The sequence below is a fragment of the Podarcis cretensis genome (assembly GCF_951804945.1).
Source record: "Podarcis cretensis genome assembly, chromosome: 7".
Classification (NCBI taxonomy): Eukaryota; Metazoa; Chordata; class Lepidosauria; order Squamata; family Lacertidae; genus Podarcis; species Podarcis cretensis.
In genome coordinates, this window is record NC_137176.1 from 60,455,855 (window position 1) to 60,473,527 (window position 17,673).

The 17,673-nt window shown below is 45.4% G+C and overlaps 1 protein-coding gene across 2 annotated transcripts; it reads right to left on the reverse strand.

Annotated features, from left to right (window-relative positions):
• Positions 1 to 5,701: 5,701 nt before the first annotated feature.
• MSC (musculin) lies at positions 5,702 to 12,517 on the reverse strand. 2 transcript variants are annotated; one of them, XM_079984800.1, is made up of 3 exons: positions 11,629 to 12,516; positions 8,552 to 8,643; positions 5,702 to 5,890 (listed from the first exon to the last, which is right to left on the reverse strand). In XM_079984800.1, exons 1-2 carry the CDS (start codon positions 12,169 to 12,171, stop codon positions 8,557 to 8,559), a joined length of 630 nt encoding a protein of 209 aa, XP_079840926.1. In that variant the 5' UTR covers positions 12,172 to 12,516; the 3' UTR covers positions 5,702 to 5,890; positions 8,552 to 8,556. The 2 variants fall into 2 exon arrangements, with proteins under 2 accessions (XP_079840926.1, XP_079840927.1); XM_079984801.1 differs by lacking the exon at positions 5,702 to 5,890 and adding an exon at positions 7,578 to 7,837 and having other exon boundaries at positions 11,629 to 12,517.
• Positions 12,518 to 17,673: the final 5,156 nt, after the last annotated feature.

Sequence of the window (17,673 nt, forward strand, 5' to 3'; positions counted from 1 at the left end):
AGCAATTAAGATGGTGCTGGATGGCAGGGGTTCAGGGAGAGAAAACCTGAAATTTAAGTCACACAGATCAATTCTTAAAGACTGCTGAGGTATATGACTTTTACACACTAGAGGGCAAGCTTGAGTCACATTGTCGGTATTTCTACCTTGCTCTGCAACTTATTATCAGCTATTAAGCCAAGTTCAAGGTGTTGCTTTTGGTGTATAAAGCCCTGTACAGCTTGCGACCAGGACACCTGAAAGATTGTCTCCCCTCTGCAGGTGAGGACCTGCAGATACCATCTTATCCGAAGGTCTGTTCTGTATGAGGAGAGATTCTGTCCATTAGTGTTGTGGCAACTACCTTTTGGAATTCCCTCCCCTTGACTATTAGTCATCTCTGTTGTCTTCTCAGTGCCTACTGATGACTTTCGTCTTCTAACAAACCTTCTGGGATCTTTCCCATCTGCATCTGTATTGGAATTGTTTTTAAGATGTTTTTATTATCACTTCTTGTTTGCCATCCTTGGCTCCTTTGGGAGAATGGGTCAGATGTACATTTAATAAATAATGATCAATAGTGTTAATTTTTTAAAAAAATCAAAACCGCCTCTTCACCAAAGGTGATGTGCATATTAAAGATTTGTTTTTTAAAAGGTGGTGCACATATTAAAACCCTCAAAATAAAAGTACAATAATACACGGAACAAGATGCAACAGGTCAAAATAATAATACAGTGGTACCTCAGATTAAGAACTTTATTCGTTCTGGAGGTCCGTTCTTAACCTGAAATTGTTCTTAACCCAAGGTACCACTTTAGCTAATGGGGCCTCCTGCTGCCACCGCACCGCCACCACACAGTTTCTGTTCTCACCCTGAAGCAAAGTTCTTAACCTGAGGTACTATTTCTGGGTTAGCAGTCTGTAACCTGAAGCGTCTGTAACCAGAGGTACCACTGTAACTACAACTGGAATTACAGAGGCTGGACTTTGGGCTTCACATGAGAGACATGTCACTGTGATTACAGGACTCCTTGTGTTTTGAGGTTTCGATTATTATTTTATTTGGGCTAAAGCTGTACAAGTTCACTCATGATTCTTTTTTCAATTTTAATGTGTTTAAGTCATTGTTCATGGCCTTATTTACCATAACCACATCAATTCTTTATAACATCCAACTCATACCACATTCAATCACAGTGGAGCATGGTCTCACAAAGCAAGAACTGAAGAACAAATAGAGTGGATATAAACTGAAATACCATCAAAAGGGCCTTTGTGGATGATGTACTAGAAGTACAAATGTAGAACAGTATGCTGGTGATACCCAACTCTGTTTTTTCACAGAGGCTGTGCAACCCCCTGGCCTGGTGCCTGCATGCTACAGTGGCCTAGATGTCAGGGGCAGAAGACTGGACATGTGTTACTCCACCCCAACAGGGCTAAACAGGTTGCCAACTTGCTACTGGGCCCAGTTCAAGGTCCTTGTGCTAATTTGCAAAGCCCTAAACAACTTGTGCCGAAATATCTGAAATTCTGTATTCTCATAGGAATCTTCCCTGGGTTCTGAGATCTTTGAGGGATGCCCTTCCCTCAGTGCTGCCACCCACACAGGCAAGCTTGGTGGGGACACAAGTGGCTGCTCCCAGACTTTAGAAACTGCCTCCCAAGAGAAGCTGGACTGGCTCCTTCCACGTCTTTCTGCCAAAGGGTGTAGACTTTCTTGTTCCAACAGGCTTTCGGGAACTGACTGCTTTGAATGAAAGGACTGGTGTGGTGTTGTTTTCATTGTAATTATATGTATGTTTTTAATAGGTCGTATATAGGTGTGCGGGTATTTACATTTTAATTCTATTAATGTTTAATTGTTTTTAAAAGATGTTTTCCTGTTTTTAGCTGCTCTTGTTTTATATGTAAGCTACCTTGAGTCCCTGGAAGGGAAGAAGGTGGGTATAACAACAACAACAACAACTTTAAAGACCAGCTCATCATTTACAGACCATCTGTATCAATAAGAACATTTGACAGGGCACTTCTGGTGATTCCCTGTGTCCTTGAGGTTTGCTTAGCCTTCCCTAGGGACAGAGCCAGTGCTTTTTTCTGGGGGTACCTTTTTTCCTCAAATGTTAAAATAGAAATAGAAATACTTTATTGTCACTGTACCACTTGTTTACAGTGAGATTAAACGACCCCCCCCCAAATCTCTCAGTCCTTGTTACACTTTGTGTGCTGTCAAACAACCACCAACCCCGAACATCAGCTGCAATGTTGCTGTCTTCCATTCAGCAGCCTCAGGCCCACGGGTAGAAGATGTTCTTTAACCTGTTGGTGCAGCTTATCATGCTTCTATATCTCCTGCCCAAGGGCAGGAGATTGAAAAGGTGCTGGCCAGGGTGTGCGTCATCCCTGAGAATGTTCCTCACTCTTCTGAGGCAACTGGTCTCCTGCGATGACATCTAGCAGACTCAGGGGATAGCCATGATATTGTGTGCTGTCTTCACCACCCTCTGTAGGGACTTTCTGTCCATAGCTGTCAAACCAGTATACCACACTGTAATACAGTTTCTATCGTGGACTGATAGAAGGAAATCATCAGTTGCTGTCTAACATTGTTCTTTTGCAAGACCCTAAGGAAATGAAATCTCTGTTTGGGCCTTCCTAACCAGGAAATTCTGGCACTTAGTATAACAGCCTCATGGTGTCTCCTGGCACCTTTTTCTATATATATAAAAAAGCACTGGGGGACGCAGGTGGCGCTGTGGGTTAAAGCCTCAGCGCCTAGGACTTGCCGATCGAAAGGTCGGCGGTTCGAATCCCTGCGGCGGGGTGCGCTCCCGCTGCTCGGTCCCAGCGCCTGCCAACCTAGCAGTTCGAAAGCACCTCCGGGTGCAAGTAAATAAATAGGGACCGCTTACCAGCGGGAAGGTAAACGGCGTTTCCGTGTGCGGCTCTGGCTCACCAGAGCAGCGATGTCACGCTGGCCACGTGACCCGGAAGTGTCTCCGGACAGCGCTGGCCCCTGGCCTCTTAAGTGAGATGGGCGCACAACCCCAGAGTCTGTCAAGACTGGCCCGTACGGGCAGGGGTACCTTTACCTTTAACCAGGAAATTCTGGCACTTAGTATAACAGCCTCATGGTGTCTCCTGGCACCTTTTTCTATATATATAAAAAAGCACTGGACAGAGTCATTTGTGTTGCAGGCATTGTCCTGTGAATCTCCCTACCACTCGGGGTTCAGCAGCACAGCAGAGGTTATGGAAGACTTTTGCCAATTTTATTCTTAGATGTTTTATGATACCTCGATATAACTTTATGGAAATGTGAGTTGTAAATAAATAAATCAACTGATTTGTTGCTTGTGATTATTGCAGGGCAGTCAATAAATGTATCAGCAGCATCCACAGCAATTTTCTTCAGCCACAAGGTGGCGCCAAGAATACAACAGATTCCATCAATGGTGGGGATTTTAATTGTGTGCCATAGCAGAAGATGCCATTGATTTTAGGTTTATTTACTTTATTCATAGGTGACCAGCAAAAAAATATTCAGAACAGAAGGCACCACCAGGCATGAGTTCTAGGAACCAGTAAACTTTAAATGAATTATGAACATGCAATTTATAACATGCTCATTTATAACACAAGTTCGGTCCTTTCTCACTATAATTAGAGGATAAGATCATAGACAGAAGACTAAGATTTCTAACATACTAATCCAGTAAGAAAAAAATAGAGCAAATGCACTGAAGTGCAATGTTTTTGAAGATATAAATGATTTCAGGGGAATGACACCACTCTATCTCAAAATTAGTTGGTCCGTAAATGAATGTTAGTAGGTTTGTAATTCACAAATGTATTAAAAACTCTGATTTCAATCCAACATCTTATAATTGTTTCATAATTGAAACGGGTTGCTTACAAGTTCATTTTATATCCTGTATGACTGACATGACTAAGTAGCCCAACTCTACCATTTTGTACCTGCTCAGTTGTTTTGTTTCCGCAACCTTTTACACATTCTGAAGGAAATGAAAAGTCCCATTTGCCATGTATGTGCAGAACAATTTTACTACAACTCTTTAGTTACAGGCATTTTTGTCACAAACACAACTTGATCTTCTTCTACTCTGCACCAATCTGCAGTTGTAAACAAAGAATGTGGAAACAGAGGATGCTTCATCAGGCATGATGTTATGATGAATGAAGGTGGAAAAGAACACGTAACACACTACATTCCCAAAATGTACTTTGGCAACATGCATGTGCAAACATTGAAGATCGTTTGAGCTTCTTCCAACAAGAGAACTTTTGTCTGAGTTTATACCGTTTGACTTGTAAGCTGGTGAATAAGTTACAAATTCATCCATCACTAGTTTAGAGTATAGAACCATACAATTGTAGAGTTGGAAGGGACCACGAGCGACATCTAGTCCAACCCCCTGCAACGCAGGAATATTTTTGGCCAATGTTTGTCTCGAACCCATGACCCTGAGATTAAGATTTTCAAATTCCAAACTTAAGTGCAATAAAGTACCACAGACACACTGGAACTTATATTTGTGTAAAATATGCATAGGACTACACTGTCTAGGAGAAACTCAACCATGTTTGAAACAGGGCCATGTGCAAGATCATCTACTGCTGATTTATTTTATTGCAGTAGCTAAGAATTGGGCTGTTTTACAGTGACATAGAAGGTGATGTAAGACTTTTATGCATTTTACCTGAAGCTGTTCCTTTGGTCATGCACAGGGCATGTTATTCCCAAATCACCCACTAGGAGAAATAACAGGTGTGTTGTGGTAATGAATGGGTGCATGCATTCCAGTTAATCACAGATCCATTATCTTAACATAGCCATCTGCCCCGCATTAAGTTGCAGGCTTCTGTCTGTGTATTTCAAGGCAGGATTTCACACAGCAGCCTTTCCCAACCTGGTGTCTTCCAAAAGTCTTGGGCCATAATTCCTGTCAGGCTCAGCCAGTATGGCAAATGATATAAAGCAGAAAATCCAATAACGCACCCCCAAGAACCATTTAAACAAGAACAAGCAACATCCATATAGATGAATATTCCAAGGTTCATGTTATGTCCACTAAGACCAGGGCCTTTATGTGGCAGTCATCTCCCTTTGGGATGCACGTCCAATGAGCATCAGGCAAGCACCTGCAGTCCTGTTATTTAGACACCTGCTTAAAACTCATCTGTTCACACAGGCATTCCCAAAGAGGTGATCTAGCTGTGTTTATGTATCCATACAATATTTTGATTTGTCATGTGTATTATACTTTTTATGAATGCAATTTTATTGTTGTTTTTATGTTTTTCATTGCTCTTAATGTTTGTAGTATAGTTGTTGTTGTTTTTGCAAAAATGATAAATATAGAACCATGCTATTTCATGCAAAAAAAAAAAATGGCTAGGACCCTCAGTTTTGTCCTAGTGGCCAAAGTAGTCTCTGAGCAGAAATTCTTGCTACTGGAAGGGAGAAAGAACGCTAGCAAAAAAAAAAAAAAAAAAAGAAACTTTCTCTCTGGAGCAGCCTGAAAGACAACTCAAAGAAAATGAGGGGGAACTGTTGTGTTGCTTCTGCCAGCTGATGATCTCAGTTGCATTCATGAACAGGAGAAGACTTTACATTCGTAGAAGCCTAGTTAAGAACCAAACCATAATGTCCCCCCATCTCACATCCCTATTTAACTGCTTCACACTCATTCCAGTATAAGTTATTTAAACTGTTTTATTCTTTCTCTTGTTTCTCCAATTTCTAAGAATTGTTGCCCAATTGCAGCTGGGCTCAGTTCCAGAGAATAGCCCAGGCCAAGAAATAAGCTTTTCACACAGCACCTAATAGAAATAGTTGAACCTCCTCCTCCATCTCCTCCTCCTCTCTCTCTCTTGTTCACCATGGCTGCAAATAAAAGTGAGCCTAATGTTTATTATGTTAAATGAAACCATTTGATTTAGCTATTTGATTTTTCTCTGCAGAAGGGAAAAGTAGACAAGAGTTATGTGAATAAGGAAATGTTGTATTGCTCACCTTTCTTCAACAGAAATTCTCCAAGTACAGCAGAAGTCACCATTTCACGTTATTTTATCACATAACCTAAACTCGAAGGTAAATCTATGCAATGGATTGTAATTTGTACTATAGAATTAATTGATTTCACCTTCTCTTGCTTAGTGAATACCAGATCATTGTGTTGTAAAAACAATTGTCCATAAAGAATGCTATCTGGAGGTGAAATGAAGTTCAGTGAGTTGAACCACAGATATCTGTGCACAAAAAAGTTTTTTCAGTAATGTTATTGGGGGAAGCAGTCATTTTTGCTGTCCAGCAACTGAGCTATAGGGATAAAGCATCTTCAAAATGTCACTGTAATCACCAGTTCCAATTATTGCTGCGAGGCAAGCCACAAGAAATGCTTTGAAATCGAAGTATTTCAGGATCTGTGATCTGGAAGAGGAATAAGTTGTTTCCAACTGGGGAAGCTCAGGAATCTTTCCCAATGCAAATTAATAACTGCAAAAGAGGACATCACTGATGTGCACAGTGGCAAAGATCAATTATTTCCACTTCAATGTTTCTCCACCTCCAAGAAAAATTACCTGAATTTTCAACAATACTTCCAACTTTTTTGTCACGATGAAGTGACACCCCTCTCCTTTTCATGTACATGCGCACACACACAACTTCCCATTCCAGGCAAGGTCAATGAATGCTCTGACACACTCTGTTAATCAGTTTGCTCCACTGCAGATTGCAACCATTAAGCCCAATTCTATGAATATTTCTGGATTTTTCAGCAATTGGGGTTCCCCCCCTCAAACCATGACTAAGAATTCATAGTATCCTTGCAACAAAGCTTTTAATATCATGTATAAAAATAGAGTTATTTACATTTGAAATACTGGTTACTACATCATTCGCAAAAGGAACTCCAGAAAGATTGATACCTGAAGCTTGAGAGAAGTGGGGGAAACACAGCAGGTTTGGAAGTTCCAAATTTCCTAGGTAAAGGTTAAGGTACCCCTGACCATTAGGTCCAGTCACAGACAACTCTGGGGTTGCACGCTCATCTCGCTCTACAGTGGTGCCTCGCAAGACGAAAAGAATCCGTTCCGCGATTCTCTTCGTCTAGCGGTTTTTTCGTCTTGCGAAGCAAGCCCACTGACAGCTTAGAGGATTAGCGCTATTAGCGGTCTAGCGGCTTTTAGCGATCAGCTGTTAAGCGGCTTATCAGCGGAACAGCTGATAAGCGGCTTAGCGGCTTAGGAAAGGGGGGGAGCGAAAAAAACCCGCGGGAACTCACAAGATTTTTTCGTCTTGTGAAGCAACCCCATAGAGAAATTCGTTTAGCGAAGCACCTCCAAAACGGAAAACCCTTTCGTCTAGCAGGTTTTCCGTCTTGCGAGGTGTTCGTCTTGCGGGGCACCACTGTACAGGCCGAGGGAGCCGGCATTTGTCTGCAGACAGCTTCCAGGTCATGTGGTCAGCATGACTAAGCCGCTTCTGGCGAACCAGAGCAGTGCAAGGAAATGCCGTTTCCCTTCCTGCTGGAGCGGTACCTATTTATCTACTTGCACTTTGACGTGCTTTCAAACTGCTAGGTTAGCAGGAGCAGGGACCGAGCAACGGGAGCTCACCCCGTCGCAGGGATTTGAACCGTCGACCTTCTGATCGGCAAGCCCTAGGCTCTGTGGTTTAGACCACAGCACCACCCGCGTCCCTTCCAAATCTCCTAAACTATAATAAAAGTACCACCTTCTTGCATAGCACTTCTTCCCCAGTCTGAAGTGAACAGGCTTCCTGTTTCAGGTTAAGGGAACTTCAAGCATCTTTGCTGAATGCATCCCACTGAAAGTAATCCGCACAAAAATATGATCACTAGCCCTCGTCCAACAAGAATTTACCAACGACTTTGATCCATGATCTATTTAAGACCTCATACTTGCATAGAAGAAAATTTAGCCCCAACAACTTCATTGAGAATGGATATGGTTCAGCTTAAATTCACTTGATTAACTGCATTTGTGGAGCAGGCTGTAAAGGAGCAGCTGGATTCTTGCTACCTTTTCATCTTGGGTTTTTTTTGTTTCTTAACATACTAAAATGATAGAAGTAGTCTTACTATTGCATAGCTGCCAAGAACATAAGATCAAATATATTATAAATTTTGAGTTTTGCACACTAGTCTAGAATACCACTTTTCTTTTGGCATACAAATAACACTGTTTGGGATTAGCTTGTACAATCTATATTTTTGGTCCATGCTGTTAATGCTAGTGGAGTTGTCCTCCTGTATATCTTCAGTTAGTCAAAAAGGCTTTGGAAGTTTCTTCAGGTAATGATGCAGAAAAATGCTATTCCAAACCCGCCAGTTTAGCTGAAGCAGAAAATTCAGCAAATTCCCTCTTTCCTTCTTCATTATATTTTTAAGTGCATTTTCCCTTCGAAATGAACAAGGAGAGGGCTTAAACACTGAGCAGACTTGATTTCTTTGCATCAGTTTGTTTTGGTCCATACAAGTCAGGATGGTTTGGAAGCATATCCAGCAAGAGTATTGCTTACTTTAACTAAGCTGTAGTTCCACATAATCTGTTGGTTGTTGAAACCTCTTTGGTATCACTTTCTGGTCTTCCTGAAACCACAAATGGCCAGGTCTGAAATTAAAGCGGTATTCAATGTTAGACAGAAAGGCGAAAATATGCAAACAACAAAAATCCTATTGCTATTTCTGTTCCAGCCCCCAGTTCAAGAAAAAACTCAAAAGCATTTTCTTGAAAGGGTGTTTAAAAGTCACACAGCTCCCCTTGAATCGCATTAACTTTCTCTTTAAGGTGTCTGATTCTGCTGGGAGAAAAAGTGCTGAAGGCTTAAAACTTTTCTCACGTTACGCTGTTAACTGCAGCCTATACCCCTTGGCAAACACTAATGAACCTCAATCTGGTTTTGTATGCATAACTCTCCTCTGCTTTATTCCAAAATAACGCAAGGCAAGGCAACCCAGAAGAGTATGTTGGTCCAGCAGAATGCAAGATGCTTTCCCTCAGTTTGTTTTGGTCTGTTAGCCAAGCAAAATGCAAAATTCTCTTTACAAACTTATCTGATGTTTCAAGGTGATTAGGCAAACTTCTGCCACGTGTTATTGGTATTTTGACTTAACAATTTCTCTTTTTGTAAAAGCAGAGCCTTGAAATCTGGTACTTACACTGTCAATGTAAGCAGTGGCGTAGCGTGGGGGGTGCAGGGGGGGCCGGCCGCACCGGGCGCAATATCTGGGGGTTAGGGAAATCCACGGGTTAGGGGCGCAAATCCACGGGTTAGGGGGTGCAAATCCATGGGTTAGGGGGCACAAGTGAATGGGTCTAGATATATGAAGCTCAAATTCAAATCCCCATGTGGCTACTAAGCTCATTGTATGGTCTTGAAGAACAAGATGTTTCTGGCCTGATCTAGTTCACATGCTCACTGTGAAGCTAGAACTTGACAGAACTCCTTAGAGGAGGGGCAAGTTATGAATGTACTAAGTGCAACTTAAGCTTTGATGCAGTTTTTTTACACAGATGTATATTTTAAGTGTGTCAGACAGTTTAAAAAAATCGTAAGAGCTTTCATGAGTAAAATATGCATATGAATAATATTCTGCCAGAAACAGATTCACATCGTAAAATCAAGTATTTTGTTTCAGTATTCTTGGACCTGAGGAATTAATCCTAACCATGTATACTTAGATGTTCACCATGCATACTTGGGGTTGGAGCATCTTCCCTATGAAAGAAAACCCATGGAGATTTAGGTTGTGTCCTTTAGAAACCAGTGACCATGTTAGAGGTTTTAAAAGTTAGGAACTGCATTAAGAAAAAAGAGCAAAAAGCCCCCCTCTCAAATTAGGACCATCCAACAAAAATCAACAGTAGGGTCATGACAGGCAAAATTAATTCCACACCCAACACATAACTTAGCGAATCCATTACCAAAAGAATATGGAGGTTATAAATTAAGCTAGCAACAGGTGTACCTATTCTGGGACACATTAAAGGACAGCCATCACTTCCATGCTCCACTTCTGACCAATCTTGGCCACTGCTGGAAAGAGAAAGCTAAACAAGACGAAGATCCATCATCTCATCCAACGAAGCAATTGTGTTTTTCTATGTGCACACTGAACAGGTTAGCATTTCAGAGCTTTAAAATACTGTGCTCCAGAGACAAGCACAAAAGATACACTCCACTGCTGTGCTAGTAGACCCACAACTGCTTAAAACCCAGGAAGAGAACTCTCCACAGACAGGTGGGAATCCATAGACAGAGCTCCTACTGACAACATGGAAAAGGAGCCAGAAGTTCAAGCCTCCCTTGGAATACGATATAATCAAGGATGGGGGACCTCTGGTCCTCCAGCCAGTGGTGGATTCCAGCTGCATCAGCTCCAGCCAGCGCAGCCAACTATCAGAGATGAGGAGAGCAGGGAACCACAATTTTCTCACCTCAGATTTAAATAAAATCACTGAGATTTTTTTTTATCCACTAAAGCTTACACAAAAACTCATGAGTCGCCTTTAGCTGTGCATTATCAACATGGTTAGCAGGTGATAAAGCTTTTCCAACTCTAAGGCTACTACAGTTCCCATGTCTGCAGCACAGATGTATATTATTACAACTATTACATTCTTTCTAGTTTCCAGTAATTTGTGTATACTGAGAGAATGAATGATTCTCAAAAGTTCCATTTGTTGCCTTAGAAAATAACTGGGGGTTGCTGCTTAGCCACTAATGTCTACAGGAGTAAACTACCGGATATTTTTAACTGCTTCCTCTGACAAAACAAGAGGCTGATTTTTAAAAACAAATTAGATCTTAATAGGCAGATATGGATCATATTAACTAATCACCTGTGTCTAGGAAAAAGCCAAACAAGAATTCCTAAAGTGGCAGGTGCCAGGTTCAAGTTCATATAGGTTGCCCATATAGCTTAAATTCCTGGGACTTTTTGTTCATGATCCCTGTGCGGTGTTTAGAATTCAGGAAGCCTGATGTGCCCCGTCTACACGCCACTTCCTGCTCTGCAAACTCTTGACACCGAACCATAGATGTGCGAGCCCTGGTATGATTCTGTGGCGACAGAAAAGGCGTGCTCTGCACGTGTTCAGAAGCACCCTTGGTTTAATGTGCCCAGTAGTGATGTATGGAAGTGAGAGCTGGACCACAAAGAAGGCTGATTGCCGAAGAATTGATGCTTTTGAATTATGGTGGTGGAGGAGACTCTTGAGAGTCCCATGGACTAAAAGATCAAACCTCTCCATTCTGAAGGAAATCAGCCCTGAGTGCTCACTGGAAGGACAGATCCTGAAGCTGAGGCTCCAATACTTTGGCCACCTCATGAGAAGAGAAGACTCCCTGGAAAAGACCCTGATGTTGGGAAAGATGGAGGGCACAAGGAGAAGGGGGCAGCAGAGGATGAGATGGTTGGACAGTGTTCTCGAAGCTACAAACATGAGTTTGACCAAGCTGCGGGAAGCAGTGGAAGACAGGAGTGCTTGGCGTGCTCTGGTCCACGGGGTCACGAAGAGTCGGACACGACTAAACGACTAAACAACACCACAGCAGCTTTGCTCCGCGGGCGCCTTCCCGCGAGTAGCTCTTACCAGGTTGACGGGGTGCACGTAGCCCTTCTCGTAGCGGTCTTCCTGCAGCAGCTGCCGGAGGTGGGCGATGTAGCTGGAGGCCAGGCGCAGCGTGTCCAGCTTGGAGAGCTTCGTGTCCGGGGGCACCCAGGGCAGGCTGGTCTTGAGGCGCGAGAACGCCTTGCTCAGCACGCGCATGCGGGCTCGCTCGCGCGCGTTGGCCGCGTTGCGCTGCGTCTGCTTGCACTCGGCCGCTACCGGGCCGCCGCGGCCCGACGCCGGAGGACGCTTGCCGCCGCCGCCGCCGCCGTTGCTTTCTCCCGCCGCGGGCGCTCCCTTAGCTCGCTTCTTCTTGCCGCCGCAGCTCGTCTCCGCGTCTTCCTCGTCGTCGTCGTCTTCCTCCTCCTCCTCCTCCTCTTCCGCGGCGGAGGAGTTTCCCGCCGAAGGGCAGGGCTCGCCTCGGGGACGCCGCTTGGAGCGGGGAGGCCCCGGGTAGTCGAGCTGCAGCCCCCTCAGGTCCATCTCCGGCAGCTCCTCGGCGTCACTCAGGGAGCCCGTAGACATGACCCAGCCCCACACGCCGAAGTGGGGCGGGAAGGAGGAGGAGGAAGGCAGAGCGGCGAGCGGGAGCCCGCCGACCAAGGCTCCGCTTCCCACCCCCCGAGAGAAGCTGCTCGACGGCTTTTAGGGCACCGTCTCCTGACAGGGCTATATGGATAGATAGATATATAGGCGCCACAGCGGGGCGTACCATCTGTGTGGGGCAACCGGGGGGAGACCTCGCGCTCGCGTAGCCCGAGTGGCAGCGCGCGGGGGAGACTCCTGCCCGAGTCACTCCCCCGCCCCTCTAGACCTGGGAGGTTCTGCCTGCCTGGGCGACGCTGCGCTCTAAGGGCGGCGCGCGCTCCATTCAACAGCGCCCGTCTGGGTCGCGGAGGCTTTGGCCGCCTGAGCAGGGGGTGCTGCTGCTCCTCCTCCTCCTCCCCTTGCCGTCGGGGTGGGAGGGGGCGATTTCCAGCCAGTAAAAATCAGCAAATAAGGGACTCTCGAGGGACAGTCAGCATCCTGCCAAAGGAAAGTCCTGCAGATTGTGGAAGGGTTTTTATTTTATTTTTGCGCGCCCTGGGTGCTGCTTACACTGGGCGCCGCTAGGAGAGATGAGTGGCGTTGGGTGGCGCTGCTCGCTAGGCAAAGGGGATCTGAAGTTGGCATGGAACGGGCCCATAAGAAGAGGGACCCTGCCTGAATCAGGCCAAATCCCTTTCCAGACCAGTATATATATGGCTTCCCAAGGGGGTCGCCAACCTGATGCCTGCGGGAAGCCTTGGAGCGCATTGCTTTCAAAGGCCAAATTACTTCGATTTATGGTCTCACTCCCTTTAACTGGCATCCTAATGCGGGATGCAGCCCTAACCCCACGTACCTGAGAGTAAGTGAAAACAAGGGGACTCCTTAGTAGACATGGATAGAATTGCGCAGCTACTCAAGGTGAAAATAGACTTCTGAGAAATGTGTTCAGAATCGAGATAGTGGCCCCAAACGAGCCTATGCTGAATGGCGAAGTTTCATAATATAGTAAAAAAAAATAAATGAGTAGGATCTGGTTAAGGACGGAAAAAATATTTTTTTCAAATTTCATGGATATTGTGAACTGATCTCTTAAGAGTTCAAAGGCCGATTTTTTAAAAAGAAAAAAGATCCGATCATTCACAATTGCTACCTAATGCACACTGAGGCAAACGGATTATTATATGGTCGATTTTGTACCTGCTGCAGATTTTGATTATCTTATTTGTTACCAACCCCCCACGTTTTTGTTTATAGGTAGGGCAGAAGCTAGGCGCTGCGAGGATAAAGAGGTTAAATGACTTATTCTAGAGCTGAAAAATTAAATAACTCCATCCAAGCCTGAGCAGTTTCCTTGGCAGTAGCCCTCCTTTTATTTGTGTCAGATGCCTACGAATCTATGTATGTTCAGCTATGCATGTTCAGCCAAGTTCCTCTGAAATCCACAGGATTTTTGCCATTATCTGTAGCAGAAAGGGAATGTAGAAAACGAAAATGTAGAAATCGCCCTTTGCCTGGAAGTGAATCCCAGCGAAAACAAATGCATTTACTGTTAAGCAATTCGTATAGAATCGCGATGTTATGGGAAATGGCTACAAACGATTTGGAAATTTACGCTCCGGCGACACAAACAGTTATCGCCTTTTGCTTGTCATTCACGTTACTTGGAGATAAGGCCCGTTCACACCAGGAATGCTTTGGCAAAGCTCAGCCCTGTGAAGACACACAGCCTTGTAATATGCCAGATGATAATAAAATTATGGGTTCCACTGAACATGTGTAGGTTGCTCCTGCTGCATCAGCGAGTAAATACAAACCACCCACACACGCAATCTAGGACTTGTTTTAAGGACAGGAGTGTGACTGTCAGGTAAACTTGCCTCATCCTCTGCACTTTTTATTTTCTCAAATTAATCAGCAGCTCCTTCAGTCCATATAAGTGGAGTGGAACCATCATTTATTGGAGGGCATCAAGCATTCAGAGGTTATGATCCAGCGAATAAAATGCTTGTTTTGTATTTATTCCAGTGCGTCTTTGTCTCCATAACTGCACCAGAGTGGCTATATACAATTGTTTAAAAAGTGATATGCTAAAACGAAAAACCAATCTATAAACACACATTTTTAAGGCGACCAGCAGACTAAAAACAGGAGGAGAAAATTTATAACAGCATTTTTAAAAAATGCTTCCGAAACGTGTTCGGCTCAGAATCGTTCAGCCCCAGGGCTCTGTTCCCGCGGGGCACAGAGGCAATCCCACTCCCCTTGTGAACTGCCGCTCACGGCCTCCCGCTTAAAGTCCGAGGCTGCGATCTTCCACACACTTCCTTTGGATCAACTCCCCTCCCAAACCCGTGGGACCTAATTTCTGAATGCGCAAACATGAATAGGATCTTCGCAACGTGACCCACCCCTGCGGCCGGGCGCAGAAAGTTCCCTGGCGCAGCGGGGCCGGGGCTGTGGGTGTTCCTCCGCCCCTGACGGCCGCAGCAGGTGGGGATCTGGGTCCCGAATTCCTGCATCTGCAACCTTTTCGTTCCATCCGCCTTCCCACCAGACTGGCGTTGGCACCGCCGCCACCTCCCTGGCCTTGCGCTTCCTGGCACCACCGCTTCCCACGATGGAGCCGCTTTCTAGCTGGATTTTGCAACCCTGGTGTCTCAGGAAGGTTTCCCCTTCCCACCCCCCACCCCCCTTCTTGCTCTTAGAAAATGCCGTTCTTTATTCGGAGCCTGCCCTCCCTTTCTTTTCACGGGCAACTCTCTCCCAAGCCAAGAATATCGGTGGAAGAAGCTCTGAAATGCACCCGGCGTCCAACTTGGCACTTGGAGGCGCTGAACTTGCGCTGATACCGGCCCCTAAGCCCTGTCTCGGCTTCTTCTCCCAAGCAGGTGGCTGGCTGGCTGTGCCACAAGCCCGATCCTGAAGAGCACCCGCAGAAGAGCCGTATCAACACACACACACACACACACACACACACACATCCGGAGGTTAGATGTGTAGGTTTCGCCTCTCCGTTTCTCCGGATTGTTTATACAGGTGCAGTCTGAACTCTTTCCTTACTAAAGATTAATGGGAAGGAAAGTGCTGGCTATTTCTAAACAGTGGTGGAAATGTCGATGCCCGACTGTACCCTTCTTTTGCCACGCTGGGAGAGGCCTGTCTCTCCCTCTGCCCCCTCCGTGGGCTGAACTTCACAGGCGGGAGCGGGTGGGGACCTTAAAGACTACCTCCCCCAAAAGAGAGACCTTCCGGGGCTCAAGCTCATTGGGAAATGACGCTCTCTTCGTCCCCTGGTTTCATTGCAGAAGCACTCAGGCTCCATGTGGAGGGTGATAATCGGCGAGGCACTCTGTACATGCTCAAGGGCATTCCCACGACAAAGCACTACTTTGGATGCTGGCCCAGCTGAAGGCGGAGGGAATCGCCAGTTTCCCATTTTAACAAGCCGCCTGAAATACTAGAAAACGTGGCCCTCCCTCCCTTTTTCTCCTCCTCAAAATTTTGTTAGTACTTGTGTAAACCAAGCCTGCAGAGACTTTCCCCCTTGTGCGCGTGCGTGGTGCTCCTTTGGCTGCCTATGGAGTGGCATGGGGAGAATTGGGTTTGCCATTATTATTATTATTATTATTATTATTATTATTATTATCGTCATCAACTGACGGTCTCATCGACCTCAGCAGGTAAATGAGTTCGAGAGAGGAGCTGGTCCATTGACAAGAAGGAGGAGCTGAAGGGGTCGCTTGACTTTCCGCAAGCCCCTCATTTGTTCTGCGCTTGAGCAGCGCCAGCGCATCAAGTTCCAAAACAAATCCTTCGCCGGGAACGGAGAATAACGTCATGCTTCGGCTGTTTCGATGAAGAATCCATAGAAAGTTGCAGCAGCTGCAGGAGGAGGGGGGGTGACCCCCTGCGGAAGCCTGCGTGGCCGGGCAACCATATACCGAACTGTGTGAACCGGGTTCAAGCGCGCCGCCCTCATTAAAGGCGAACTCTCTCCCTTCAGCCCTCAGTACTCCGAGACTCAAATCTGCAATAAGCACCTGCAGTTTAGTGTTTAGCTCAAGTCTCAAAGATCTTGGATACAATATTGCTATCAGCGAGTTACAGAGATGAGACCTATCCACTGGCACACTGTGGGGTTCCTAGCATTTTGATTTCCTCCAAGGAGCTCAAGGCGGTGAGTGACAGAGCGCACGTTTTTTTGCGCGCAAAAGGTCACGGGTTCAAGTCCTGCCATCCCCAAATCTGAAACCCCGGAGAGCCACTCCCAGTTAGCATCCACACTACTGAGCCGGATGGAGCATTTAATTGCAGTCTCCGATGATGCAGGATGCCCAGGATCACCCAGTGAACCTCCTGGCTGCGTGGGCATTTGAAACAAGGTATCCCCGGGAGACTCTAAGCACTACACCACACTGCCTTGCTGCACGAGTAAAGGGAAAATGCCATGGAAAAGCTACGCACTGAACTCGGAGGAAAGTGTGGTGCGATCCCGTGCACATTTATTTGCATTAGAGGTGCATGGAATTCTGCAAGAAATAAACACAAATAAACATATTTAGAGAAAAAGGTTTTCCTCCCTCTCACATATTATTAGAACTCAGAGGTATCCAACGAAGCTGAATGTTGGAAGATTTAGGACATTGGTATACCAATGAATACCAATTAAAATAAAATTAGACCAATGTATGGAGGATACTGCTAGCCCAAAATGGCTATGTTCTGCCTCCACTGTCCGAGAGGCACTATGGGAATCACGCAGCGTGCTGTCGTGCTCAAGTTCCGCTTGCTGGCTTCCCATTTCCACGTGGTTGGCCACTGTGAGAACAGGATGCGAGACTAGATGGGCCATCATCTTAAGTCCTGGTGATGATGTTATTATATATTTATTTATACTCCACCTTTCCCCCCTGAGGAACTCAAGGCGACTCAAACAGATAAAGAACCAAGCAAGGCTAAAAACATAGATCCAGACATAAGTCCTACTAGGTTAGCTAGCAGGCGTGTTTAAAGATCCTGTTGCCTGCCTAAGTGATCTCACTGAGCTTTCAAGTAAAAGCAGTTTAGACTATAGCGATGCAGCGAGGCCTAATTTCAAATAAGAGGGTTTCGGAGATGGGAGGGAAGGCGGGCGTGCCAATTAAGACCATTGTAATAAGCCTTAATAATGGCCCCAAACACTTTTCAGCAAACCTCAGGACTTTCGTGAGAATGAAAGCCACGAAGTGAGCAAAACACAAGAGCTGTGGGCTCTGAAGATATCAGCGCGTTCCTTACTGTTGGCGATGCACCATCTCGGATGTCAGAAATCCTTTTCCTACTAGTACAGCAAATAAATTAGTTCAGCAACCATCACGAAATGACTTGCAAAAGTGTCTGCCAGGACCAGGAATAACTCTTTGTTAGTGTCTTGATGCGTTAAACATCGAGGAGTTCTCAAATTCAATGGCTTCTCCACAATGGCAGTGTAAGTCCAGTTAAAGTAGCTGGAGAGCT

What these genes read in the sequence shown, in the direction of transcription:
- MSC (XM_079984800.1), bottom strand. Translation starts at nt 12,171, where the DNA reads ATGTCTACGGGCTCCCTGAGTGACGCCGAGGAGCTGCCGGAGATGGAC. An exon ending in ACGTGCACCCCGTCAACCTG is followed by an intron (nt 8,644 to 11,628) that starts GTAAGAGCTACT and finishes CTTTAATTTCAG; the next exon opens with ACCTGGCCATTTGTGGTTTC.